We start from the raw sequence: 12491 nt of genomic DNA on the forward strand, positions 1-12491 counted from the left end.
CTGCGGCAGGAGTCGCGCGGCTACGGAGCAGCACTGCGAGCGCCGACGAGCGCCTGCTGGCCGCGCGCCAGCTCGCCGCGGTCTCACCGTCGCCTCGCATACGCCACCTCAAGCAATTGCAATTGTTAGAAAATCTAATTTTAAATATACTAAACATTTATTTAGAAGGCACTTTTTATGCAATTCAGAATACAGGGCGTGTATACTGCGGTTCGTTAGTACATATTATCAAAAATTGTATGGATTCTTTTAATCACCAAGAGATCTGTTTCGTACAGGACTTCATACAAGATATAAAATAATATCACTCAGTACAAAGCCGTCACTTGTAAGTTGTCCAAGTGAAATTCAGCAGTATCATGAGAGGGAGTAAATTTTGGTCAAATGTATTTGTACAGTTATCTTACCAGCTATAGATCCACGAAGAAAACATAATACACTGTCGTACAAAAATAGTGTGCCATAAAGTCGGATTTCTTTTTCGTTTCGTAACGCTTAAAAATGCCAAACAAATTTATAATATTATTTTGTTTAATTAATGTAACTTATTTATTTTATTTATTTATTTATTCAGGACAACTCGAAAAGACGGAAACACACGGCACATACCGTGTATGAGGGAGTAGCGTCCAAGGAAACACGCGGCACAGCAACACGCGGTCAAGAGTCCTCCTGCTCGAGCCAGGCAGAAGGCAGACCAGGTCCAGTCCATCACTACATACACATACACGCGGCGGTTCAGCGCGACAAACAATTTGTTGAGAGCAGGTTACACTAATACAACGCCTCAGATATGTAGTGAACCTCGGAAAGGCTCTTCGGCGGTTGCGGGTTGCAATCTTTGTGAATGATCTCTTCTCTTTATGCGATGACCAGAAATATGTGGGAGTTGAGCACGTTTATACATTTGATATGTGGAGGTCTAGCACGCTTCGACACGAATTAGGCTAGCTCGCACCGGGGAAGTAACCCCATAGAAAACCGACAGGAAATGATAGCATGCTACTGTGTTTCGTTCGGTGAGCGGGGGAGGCGGAGGACCATATCCTTTTCCTTACCTTTCCCAGTCCTTTTTTTTATTCCTCCCGTCAATCCCTTCTTAAGCCCTTTCCAATGATAAGTCGGCAATAAATTTGTGTTGAGAGGCATAAGGTCTGCAAATGTTCATGGGCGGTGGTAGCCCAACGATGCCAACGATGACATAAAAAAAAAAATAGAACGGTTATATACCATGGTTAGCCACCCCTATTTTTTTAATGAAGCCGATAAGTTTATTACGAGATTGACGCAGATAAAAAGGACTTCTGACCGTTTATTTGGAGGCTGAAATTCAATTTCTCATAACATTAAGAACAATATTTAAGTTACAGAAAAGGCGCTGCAAATACGTTTCCTGCTTTTAAGGTAAAGGATAAGAAAAGGATTGGTGAAGGGAATAAAGGAATGGACAGGGATAGATGAGGAAAAGAATACAGGCCTCGGGCCCCCCACTCACCTACTTAATATACCGAAATTGCCAATATTGGTTTCAGGCACATAATTAAATTAATACTAAATAAAATTTTGTGTTAGTGAACACTGCTATATAGGTCGAATACCTCATGGAATCGCTATAAATATTATCTCCTCAACGTGAGAAAAGATTTTATGTTCTCACCAACCACTTATGGAAGTTTGTATTCCTTGTACGCTTTTGTGATAACAGTAACATTCCCTGGCCATTGGTAAGAATATTGTAGTGCGGGGCTTCAGCGCTGCGCGGGCAGGCTCGCGGGTGTGGGGCGCGAGGCGCGCGGTGCGGCGGGCGGGAGCGGGGGCGGGGGCGGCCAGCAGCGGGCGGCGACGAGTGGCGCGCGGCAGTCGCTCTCCAGCGAGCGTCGCGACTGCATTGCTCAACGCTATACCGCTCCGCGCCGCGCCGTTATCATGAACTGACACGCGACATCGCTGACTTCAACTCGGCTATTCCTCTCGACTCTCCTGGAAACTTCAGTGAATTGTGACTTAGTGAAATTATATGTAATTATAGTGCTATTATTATCTTGTACCTTGAGCTAATGGAAAAATATGAAATTCAAATAACTGAGGAGACTTGGAAATCTTCTTCAAAATACACTCGCATGGAGTAATAACATATACCCGCTTTAACAAACTTTGGCCTATTTAGAATATATCGCACGCTTTTTATAATATTGTCATAGAATAATCGTATCAATTTTAAAAGATTTCTCAATAGCTATGACGATGGTCTCTAGTCTAGGATGTAATATTGAAAACATGATTACTAATGGCTATTTAGAATATGTAAAATGTAATATTGTATGAAGTTTAAACGAGCATTGTTTAATTAAAGGTAAACAGACCCCACACAAAGATAACACGTATCAACCTTAGCAGTAAGGTAACTAAGCAATTTGTATATTATACCTAAAAACTTAATTGAAATCCAAATTCGGATTACGGATACCCAAAAATACATTTATGAAAATGATAAAGTAAATAGAAAAGTTGGAAACTCTACTTCACTGTAATTACTTAAATAATTTTTGATCTGTTCGGAGAAACAATATTCAACATTTTTAGGGTTCCGTACCCAAAGGGTAAAATGTCTGTCTGTCCATCTGTCATCATGCGGTATCTTATGAACCGTGATAGTAAGACGTTGCAATATACAGATATAATGTATTTCTGAAGGCGCCATAACAACAAATAATAAAAAATCTGAATTAAGGTGCAGTTGGTATGATCATAAATTGAACGGCTGAATCCTTAATATCGCAATTCCTACTCGCATTTGACCAATTTTCCAGCTACTTCAATAAAAGGTGCACTTGACCACGATGTTGCCTGCTGGTAAAGGTAGCCCAGCGCCCTATTGATCGTGTGATTAAATGTAACTATTTGTTTTTGTTGTTTAAATCCTTTTAATTTCTATTTTCGCAATCAATTATAAAATTGTCGAGAATTGTGAAATTCCATTAAACGAGACATTCGATGTAATTTCGATCGAGGAAATAGTTTGCTATATAAAGATTTCATACAACTGGAAATAGCTGCCAATTCTTGGGTTTTACAAGTCTTCTAAACACTGACAAAGTTTCCAGACTAGCGTTTCTCAGAGCGATGGGTGAGCTGCCGAGAGCCCTTCACGAGCTGAGGGCACTACCTCACATCTGTGACGGGGCCTAGCAAATCTCGTTTCGTCCATGCTTTGTTACTACGTCAACAAACATGTTCATACCTTATATTTCTGACAAAATTTACTGAGTATACAATACTTTTTATAGACGAAAACAACATTTATGTTATGAACTAACTTTCCGCCTGCGGTATCGTTCACGTAGTCGAATAAAATTCCCATGGGAATGAAATGTTTGTCCATGGTAAAATTAAGCATATCTCACGGCATAATTTTACTCATAAATGTAGAAAGAAAGAAAAAATATGCCCTGTGCAGCCAGGAAAATGTTCGCCAATTTATAAGAACATTTAACACGGAACAAGTCTCCGGCACGACAGCGCGTAGTTAACGTAATTACTTGAACACGTGCAGTTGCGACTTCAAAAGAATACTTGAAAAACTACATTTTTCCCTGGAATAACTAAAACTTGCCATGTAAAATATCATGTCAGACTTTAGCCTGCTTCCATGTAGATTCGTTGTAGATCTTAATTTGATTTTGTTTAACATAAGAAAAAATAATTTAAAAGCTTTTAAATGGTTTTTGGTATTACTTTATAAACATTTCACGACGTCATAGATAAATCAATGTACAGGAAAATCCTTCACCGAAACTGTCTTTTTTATATAAATATTATGTCAAAAACTAGCTTGTATATGTACCCGCGGATCTGGAAGCCGCGATCGTCGAACCTTACCCGGTTAAAAATAGGTAACTATGTATACTTTAATCTGTCTCTGTCTGTGCATATATTCAATCAGCTGCTTGTGTCGGAAACAATAACAAGTATGCATCCAGGCATTTTTACACAGGATTACGTTTCTCATACGAGTATAAGTGGGATAAGCTAATTGATTGGGTTTTGGAATATTGCTAAGAAAAGCTAAAAAATATATTTTTTTAGAACCCTAAGTAAAATCATGTGTAACGGAGGAATCTCAAGGATTTGTATATTTTCTAAAAGCTAAAAATAATGCAATACTAAGTATTTATTTAAGATCATCTTCACTTTATGAAGTGGATAGCAAAGAAGACTCGGGTCAAATGGGGTGCGTATTTCAAATTCCCAAAAAAAAAACTCTGTTGTCCGCTGATGCATACAGCGAGCACGGGTCGTTATTGAAACAAACGGTTATAAAGCAAAGCCCATTTCGTAGTGACGGCTCGACAAATCTGCGATAGCTGTGCGAATGCACGAGCAGACCGACCTTGCCCTTAACTCGACCACTTATACAGTATGGAGATAATTTTATGAGCTCTTAAAAATTTTAAATATGAAACCTGTCATTATTACGCGTACATTTATAGAGACGCGTACATAATATGTATATTATATAGTCTTCTCCTTAAAAGGTTTTTGCGAGGCGGGATTCAGCCTCACACATAACAGGAAAAGCATAATATTATACGGAATAAATGCAAGCTGTATTATGTCCACATAAGTTGTTTTTGCCTAAATTAACCGCGGCGAGTTTATTGATACTCTTTCTTTACGATCCCTTTTTATTTTTTACTAGCTTTCCTCCCGCAGCTTCGCTAGCGTGGACTACAAAACTTTGTACTTCCTGGATTTTCGAAGAAGATGCAGTATGACTATTTTTATTACTTTAGAATTTAGATGCATATTCTCGTAAAATTTTTATTTTAGCAAAAACTTTATTCACAAACCGCTATTTTGTACACTCATTCAATTACATATCAAGAATTGATTTTTTATGCTCCGTTTACATATTAAGCGGATAAAGCCATCTTTAAAAAATTTTGTATATTTTTTCAAATAAAAATATTACGTATAAAATAAAAAAATATTGTTGTCACATAAAATTTTGTCTAAATTTGCCCATAGTTGTTACGTAATTGACGCACATACAAGCAGAAAAACAAACACAAACCAATGTTTTGGGTTCATAAAACATCCATTTTACATAGCAAAGACTCTTTTAAAAAAATTGTTATAATTAAGTAATCAGTTCCTGTTATGTTATATTATGTGTAAATAAGGTTGTTCTTGTACTGTATTTTACAATCTCTGTTATCACCGAACCGTAAATGACGACGCGGCGTCGCCGTGACAACGCGCCCGTCAGCCGGCCCGCGAGCAAAAGACCAAGCAACTCAAAATGTTGACTCTGTGCCAACAAAACAAAATAATGTATAGGAACTTCTTATGTTTATTTTCTGGCGTGTTACTACACACATCCACGTAATTACACTAACAAAAATTTGCTCAAAATTCAAAAAGTATTAGACTTAAAAGATTAATCAAAAAACCAAATCTACACATATTTTATAAATGAAAATAATAATGATGATGATGTAAATAATTTAAAATTATCATGATACACAAAATTTAAACCACGTTCTTTAATCTCACTGCAAATATAACAAGGACAACCTATTTTTACTGCTTATCTCAAATTATAATTCTACTGACAAGTATTTTACCATAGTCACCTCAAATGTCTATGAAATATTGCAAGCATATGTAACGTTCAGTGTGCTGCAATGACATGAAAGAACAAACATCCCCACACTACGAATTTAGAAATTAGCGCGTAACTAACAGCCACGGTGTTTGTCAGAGTATCCATTAAGTCCATGTGTTGTGGTTGTTGCATCCGGTATGTTAGAGCCATCTACTTATATTGGTCGAAGGTTAGCGCGAGCTACCGAGCTGGTGGTTCACCTGATGGTAAGCTATCATTACCGCCAATAAACATATGTGCAAATACCCTCTCTTTTAAGAGATAAAAGATAGTCGATGGGATTCAAGGAATAAACTGGCGAGGTAAACGCAACACTGTAACTTTGCCATGCTTCTATTTCACGTCGGTCTTTGCGGGGCTGTGGTACCTCCCCCGGTGAGAGCTGGCCCCTTTCGTGCCGAAGCGGGCTCGACTCTAATTGCGCAATTGGTTATTTTTTCAAACGACGTTTTTATTTTGTTAAAACCGTTTCATTAGGACCATCCCTATTGTGCTCATTTCGACATTCATTGGATTGAGTCATATATTTCCCATATTTTTTCCACACGAATTCATCGTTCATGCATTGATGAAAAAGCCTGATGTTTCCTATAAAATAGGCTTGACCTTGTTTAAGTGGCGTTTAAAGAATCCACCTATATACATCATTCGAAAATTCATATTTTTCAATGTGATTGTTGCCTAAAATTTGCTTTGAAATTTCAAAGTACTGAAATTTATTTAAGAAGTTTTCTTGAAAATACCTCAAACAAATATTTAAGTGGTTATAATCTGCTTTTTATTATTTCAATGTAATGAGTTAAACGTTAATATTTAGAAACTTGTTTGGAATAACGTTTTCGCTGTAAGTAACTCTCACCAATGTACAAAACCAATTGTGGGGGAGCCCACAAGGTTTTCGCATTTACTTCTAGTACGTCAGATTAATATAAGAAAAAAGTACCTCATTTATTTATAAGTACTTAATATAGGACAGTGCGCCCAGGAGCGATCGTCAGATGAGCGAATTTGGGTAAGAAGTCCCAATTACCCTATATTAAGAGTGCGTCTATAGTAATTAATATTTCCCTCCTCCGTGGTCAGGAAACCACCACGAAAATCTGGTTGAATCATTTTATTTCAACTTTATTTATTAGATTACTTCTGTGGGTTCCCTACCGGGAGTTGCAAATAAAATATGATTTAATCCCACAAATAATTACGTTTAATGCTCACGGTACGTTACAATATATAAGCGTGAAATCAAGCGCACATTCGTCGTCCAAGCTAGCCGAGATGTCTCTGTCCTAGGCTCGCGAACATCCGCTACGGCCAGCGCGGGCGAGGGGGTGAAGGGCACGCAGAACCGGTTGTGCGGCTGGTCAGCTGGTCGCCACAACTTCCATGGAAGTGTATTATTTACGTGGAAAAGTAGGATTTATTTTTTTCTATTGTCTCATCTATAAATTGTAACAGTTATACTAATAATCATGGCCTGACCTGATGGTAAGCGCTACCACCGCCCATGAACATTTGGAGAGGCGTAAGGTCAATTGCAGACCTTTCGCCCCTACAAATGGATTGCCGACTTTAATTGGAAAGGGATGAGGAAAGGATTGATGAAAGGAATAAAGGAAAGGACTGGGAAGGGTAAGGAAAAGGATATAGGCCTCCGGCTCCCCCACTCACCGTACGAAACACAATAGCAAGCTATTATTTCACGCCGGTTTTCTGTGGGGGTGTGGTACTTCCCCAGTGCGAGCTGGCCCAATTCATGCCGAAGCGTGCTCGACTACCACAATTAACAACTACACAACTACACTCCTACAACATGAATCATAGAATAAATAGTGAATAAATAGTTTTCTTTGTAAAATTAACGGACAAATAGAAATTCAAATAAAATAGCAGCAATAACCGCGATTAACTTTTTATATTACCCTTTTATTTCCTTATAAATATACCTAGTTTCAAAACAGAAGAATGCTATCCATACAAGTTGAGCTAATTAAAAAACCTATTAAAAGTAATGTTTGTTAAGACTAAGTTGTTTGGCTGATCTCTTGGAGTTCCACATGGTGAGTTCCAAATCTTCGAATCTTCTAAGACAACAGAAAATGCCCATCCAACTGATGTTTAGCACGACGTTATTCCTGTACATGTTATTGGTACTCTAGGAGTAGCATATCAGGTGTTCCAGCTCTTCAAATGTAAGCAGAAAATGCTCATTACGTGTAACAATTGTTGTTATGACACATTTTATGTCCATATTATAGTTTAGTTGATCTGTTGCGGTTCTGAATCAGGTGTTCAAGTTTCCGGAATAAAGTATATCCTACATGTTGCTCAGACTTAATACCTATACAAATAAAACATTCCAGTAATCCTTGAGGTTAGCGTGTACAAGCCCACAGAGAAACAGTCTTTTTTGTGATTCGTATTCTACTAATTCTTTTAAACCACCTTCAATAATTATATTTTTATTAAATTCAATCTACATACACACAGTTTTTCTAGTGTTTTATTGTAAATAGATTGAAGTTTGAAGTTAAACAGAGGTCAACCACACACATAATCTTGATGCTAACTCGCCCTCCCAGAAGTCGATAACTAAAGAAATATGTTAATAAGCAGAGAAATTATTATGAACTGTATGTAACACATACTATTTACTTGGCGTTATACTTAATAGAACTAACTGTTATTTAAATAATCATGAAGGACTGGCTTTTCAACGGCTTCATCCGTGTAGTCAAAGAAAATTCTAAAAGGAATTAAATTTTTCACCGCTGTAAAAAGTACCATGTATCTCTCTTTAGCCCCCTAACTATATTCAGAAAGAATCATACAAAAATCGCTCGACAGCGCCGTGAACGAAGGATATACAAAGAAGCGAACACATTTTCGCATTTATGATGTGTATTAATTTTTGTAATTGACCTCCCTATTGTATGGTTAGGGATGGGCCGAACATCTTTTGATATTTAGTTTAACCGAATTCGGGCGGCTTGAACAGAACTTCGTCATTTGGCTGAAATTCGGTTATAAAAATATATGTTACATTAAACAAATCCTTTATATACTTTAAAAGGTTGAGCTTTCATATGTTAATAAGGTAACTTTACATGCAATTTAAATCTTAATTTGAATATAGCATGGAAAATAAATTGTGATAATCCTTATATAAGGAGTAATAAATTTGATTGTGCGTGCTGAGGCTCAACCAATTAGGTGATCCTTGTTTGCAGCGTGTGAGCAGTGCAGCGGAGCGCGGCGCGTGGGGCGCGGGGCGCGGGCTCGCGGGGCGCGGGGCGCGGCGCGCGGGCGCGGCGGAGAGCGGGCGGCAGCGGCGGCGGGCGGCGGCGGCGGCAGGCGGGGCGCGGCGCGCGCGATGCGCTGACAACATGCGCGCGCCGACATGCGTGCGCGCGCTCTGCCCGCCCGCGTGGCGCGTCTGCTGCTGCTGGCGCTGCTGCTCGCCGGTAACACGTCGTCTTATATTGTTTTGCAATAGACTCTATAGTCTCTAGGTTATTTATGTACACATTTAAATGTGGGTAAAGTATTAAGTGTGATGAAAAGTATTTACATCAGCGCTTCCGTTAACAATGAAATTTGTGTAATAGGCCTAGATGAGGTGAAATAATTTGAATGGCTTAATATAATTTTCCAGGGTGTGCCGGCAACCCGGACGCCAAGCGGCTGTACGACGACCTGCTCAGCAACTACAACAAGCTAGTGCGGCCCGTGCTCAACGTGAGCGACGCGCTCACCGTGCGTATCAAGCTCAAGCTCAGCCAGCTCATCGATGTGGTGAGTGCTCCGACCGACGGTCCGACCGAGGACCGACCGACGGTCCGACCGACGGACCGACCGACCGACTCACTCTTCTACACTTTCTACACTCTCGGTTCTTATTTACCATCCAATTTTGTTTCAGAATTTGAAGAATCAGATTATGACGACCAATTTATGGGTCGAGCAAGTAAGTAATAGTAATTTAAATATTGAAAACCTTGTAATATGAAAATGTTACAAAAATGTTTTATTTTTCTATAAGCTCCGCATATTTTCTTTACAAAAAAATAACGCTTGCAGAGTTGGTACGATTACAAATTATCATGGGAGCCTCGTGAGTACGGTGGTGTGGAGATGCTCCACGTACCTTCAGATCACATTTGGCGTCCTGACATAGTATTGTATAATAAGTGAGTACACTATTGTTCAATTATAGTCATTACTTCAGCCTTCAGCCATTTATACGACATCCTATTACTACTAAATAGGGCCTGGTCTGTCTGGGAGACTTTAAATAACCATCCTCCACAACAGAAAGGGCACAATTGTGGTTTTGAGTGTCAGTAGAAGAGGCGCTCACTAACGGTGCCGTATGTTCTCAGTGCGGATGGAAACTTTGAGGTGACATTGGCTACGAAGGCGACGCTGAACTACACGGGCCGCGTGGAGTGGCGCCCGCCTGCCATCTACAAGTCTTCTTGCGAGATTGACGTCGAGTACTTCCCTTTCGATCAGCAAACCTGCATAATGAAGTTCGGCTCTTGGACTTATGATGGTTTTCAGGTTACTGTTACTGACTGTACTTTAAATTATATGAATTTATTAAATATCTTTCCAACTAACCGCATTTCCATTTGTAGGTAGATTTACGACATATCGATGAAGTAAAGGGCACAAATGTTGTGGAATTAGGAGTTGATCTAAGCGAATTTTACACTTCCGTCGAATGGGATATATTAGAGGTTCCGGCAGTAAGGTATTTTCAGATCTATTTATTATGAATATTGATTTTTTTTGCAAAGCAATCAACATCTGTTTTTCGCAGAAACGAAAAGTTTTACACGTGCTGCGATGAGCCGTACCTGGACATCACGTTCAACATCACGATGCGGCGCAAGACTCTGTTCTACACCGTGAACCTGATCATCCCGTGTATGGGTATCTCGTTCCTGACAGTTCTGGTGTTCTACCTGCCGTCGGATAGCGGTGAAAAGGTGTCGCTGTCCATCTCCATCCTGCTGTCGCTGACTGTGTTCTTTCTACTGCTGGCGGAGATCATCCCGCCGACCTCGCTGGTCGTGCCGCTACTCGGCAAATTCGTGCTCTTCACCATGATCCTGGATACGTTCAGGTATGTATGCTTTAATAGTGTTAACTGGCTAGCTCATTAATAGCATGCTTTTCCACATCAATCCTCTAGTGTAATTTATCTCAAAATGACGTCTGCCATCTATGCATATTCATTCAAATCTGTTTAATACGTAAGAGTGAGCGTGTGTGTTGCAGTATATGCGTGACGGTGGTGGTGCTGAACGTGCACTTCCGCTCGCCGCAGACGCACACGATGGCGCCGTGGGTGCGCCGCGTGTTCATCCACGTGCTGCCGCGCCTGCTGGTCATGCGCCGCCCGCACTACCGCCTCGACCCGCATCGCAGCCGCTTGTGAGTTTCACACGCCATGTTAATAAAAAAAATATACGAAACGTGTGCACTTTTATGACGATGACTTCTTGAATTGTTAAAAATATCTCAGAAAGGGCTGGGTCATAGGTCAGGCCTCCGCCACTTGGCCGTACCTACACCGATGAGTGCCTACCACATTGGCGATCGCCGGCATTCGCCGTCGCCGCAGCGACACTACACTGTCACAGAATAATAACTTCACTCGCGCTTGCGTAATAATAATATTATCTTTAAATATAAACTATCATTAACTATATTAACTATATTATTATCTGTGCATAATAACATGAATCCAAACTTGTAAATCAAAATAAAAAACAGTACCTAGGTACCTACTTCAAAGCTTTTTTTTTTGTTTCAATGACCATCCACCTACTTTTGTATTTTATATTATCGTGTGTAGGTTTGTTTTGTTTTTTTTTCACAAATGAGAGATTATAATATGCATAATATGCATAATTCGACGGGTAATCATACACATTAAATGTATGATGGAATATGTGATCACGTTACTGACTGTCTCGGCTCGCTAATAATATAATAGAAATATACAACCCTACCGCCGTAGGTATCTCGCCACTCTGCACCAGACAGCGACGAAAAAAGCGGCACGACCTAGGTAAATATCTCGGTAGGCACTGAGCGCTTATGCGAGATGAATTGATCTTTGTTGCATAGTAGCAAGATTCGCTATTTCTATGAATGATTACTGGAAGTGCTGCTTCTGTACTTGCACTTTGTACGGTCTTCGTAATCACGTTGCGCGCTGTCAGCATTTTACGCCGATACGCGACATTTTAGTATTACATTCAGTTCGCATTTCATCACCATACAAATCACGCGTTCTCATAACCATTAATTTAATTAAACATTATAGAATTAAGACAATAAACGGATTATTGTACTTAATTCTTTTATTTACCAATCATTCCAAAACAATCTGTACGGGCCCTACAACCCCGTACACGCTTATTATTATGTGCTTAGGTATTTCCTAATTTTACCTGTTGTATTATATCTTCTATCTACATACATTTTAAATTTTTCATCAAAATATTACGTAAAAGTATTCGCCATGTGAACTGGTATGTTATCAATACATTTCATAATATATATTGTTATTTAAATTGTTGATAGTGAGCAAGGACAGACGAAAAATGAAAGACTTTTGAAGTTTTTGTACTTTATTGCAAGTCGAACAATAAGTCAATTTAACAATTATATATTTCGCTCTATATAGACCGAAATACATTCGAAGACGACATTAAAAATTTTGTGAAATGTACTTATAGAAGGTTTTTTATATGTTCTGCAGCGCAGGAATAATCAGCAGTGAGGGCTGGTCGCCGGCGCTGGCGGGCGT

General features: G+C 39.4%; 1 protein-coding gene across 1 annotated transcript in view; it reads left to right on the forward strand.

Moving 5' to 3' along the window:
* Positions 1-9065: 9065 nt before the first annotated feature.
* The window catches only part of LOC119840558 (acetylcholine receptor subunit alpha-like), an 11012-nt gene continuing 7586 nt past the window's right edge, over positions 9066-12491 (forward strand). Inside the window, exons 1-9 of the mRNA XM_038367245.1 lie at positions 9066-9129; positions 9321-9460; positions 9588-9632; positions 9746-9855; positions 10048-10228; positions 10306-10421; positions 10491-10796; positions 10952-11107; positions 12444-12489. Coding sequence (XP_038223173.1) covers positions 9066-9129; positions 9321-9460; positions 9588-9632; positions 9746-9855; positions 10048-10228; positions 10306-10421; positions 10491-10796; positions 10952-11107; positions 12444-12489 — 1164 coding nt within the window. The remainder of the gene's footprint in view (positions 9130-9320; positions 9461-9587; positions 9633-9745; positions 9856-10047; positions 10229-10305; positions 10422-10490; positions 10797-10951; positions 11108-12443; positions 12490-12491) is intronic.

The sequence above is a fragment of the Zerene cesonia genome, chromosome 6 (genome assembly GCF_012273895.1).
Source record: "Zerene cesonia ecotype Mississippi chromosome 6, Zerene_cesonia_1.1, whole genome shotgun sequence".
In the NCBI taxonomy this organism is placed as follows: Eukaryota; Metazoa; Arthropoda; class Insecta; order Lepidoptera; family Pieridae; genus Zerene; species Zerene cesonia.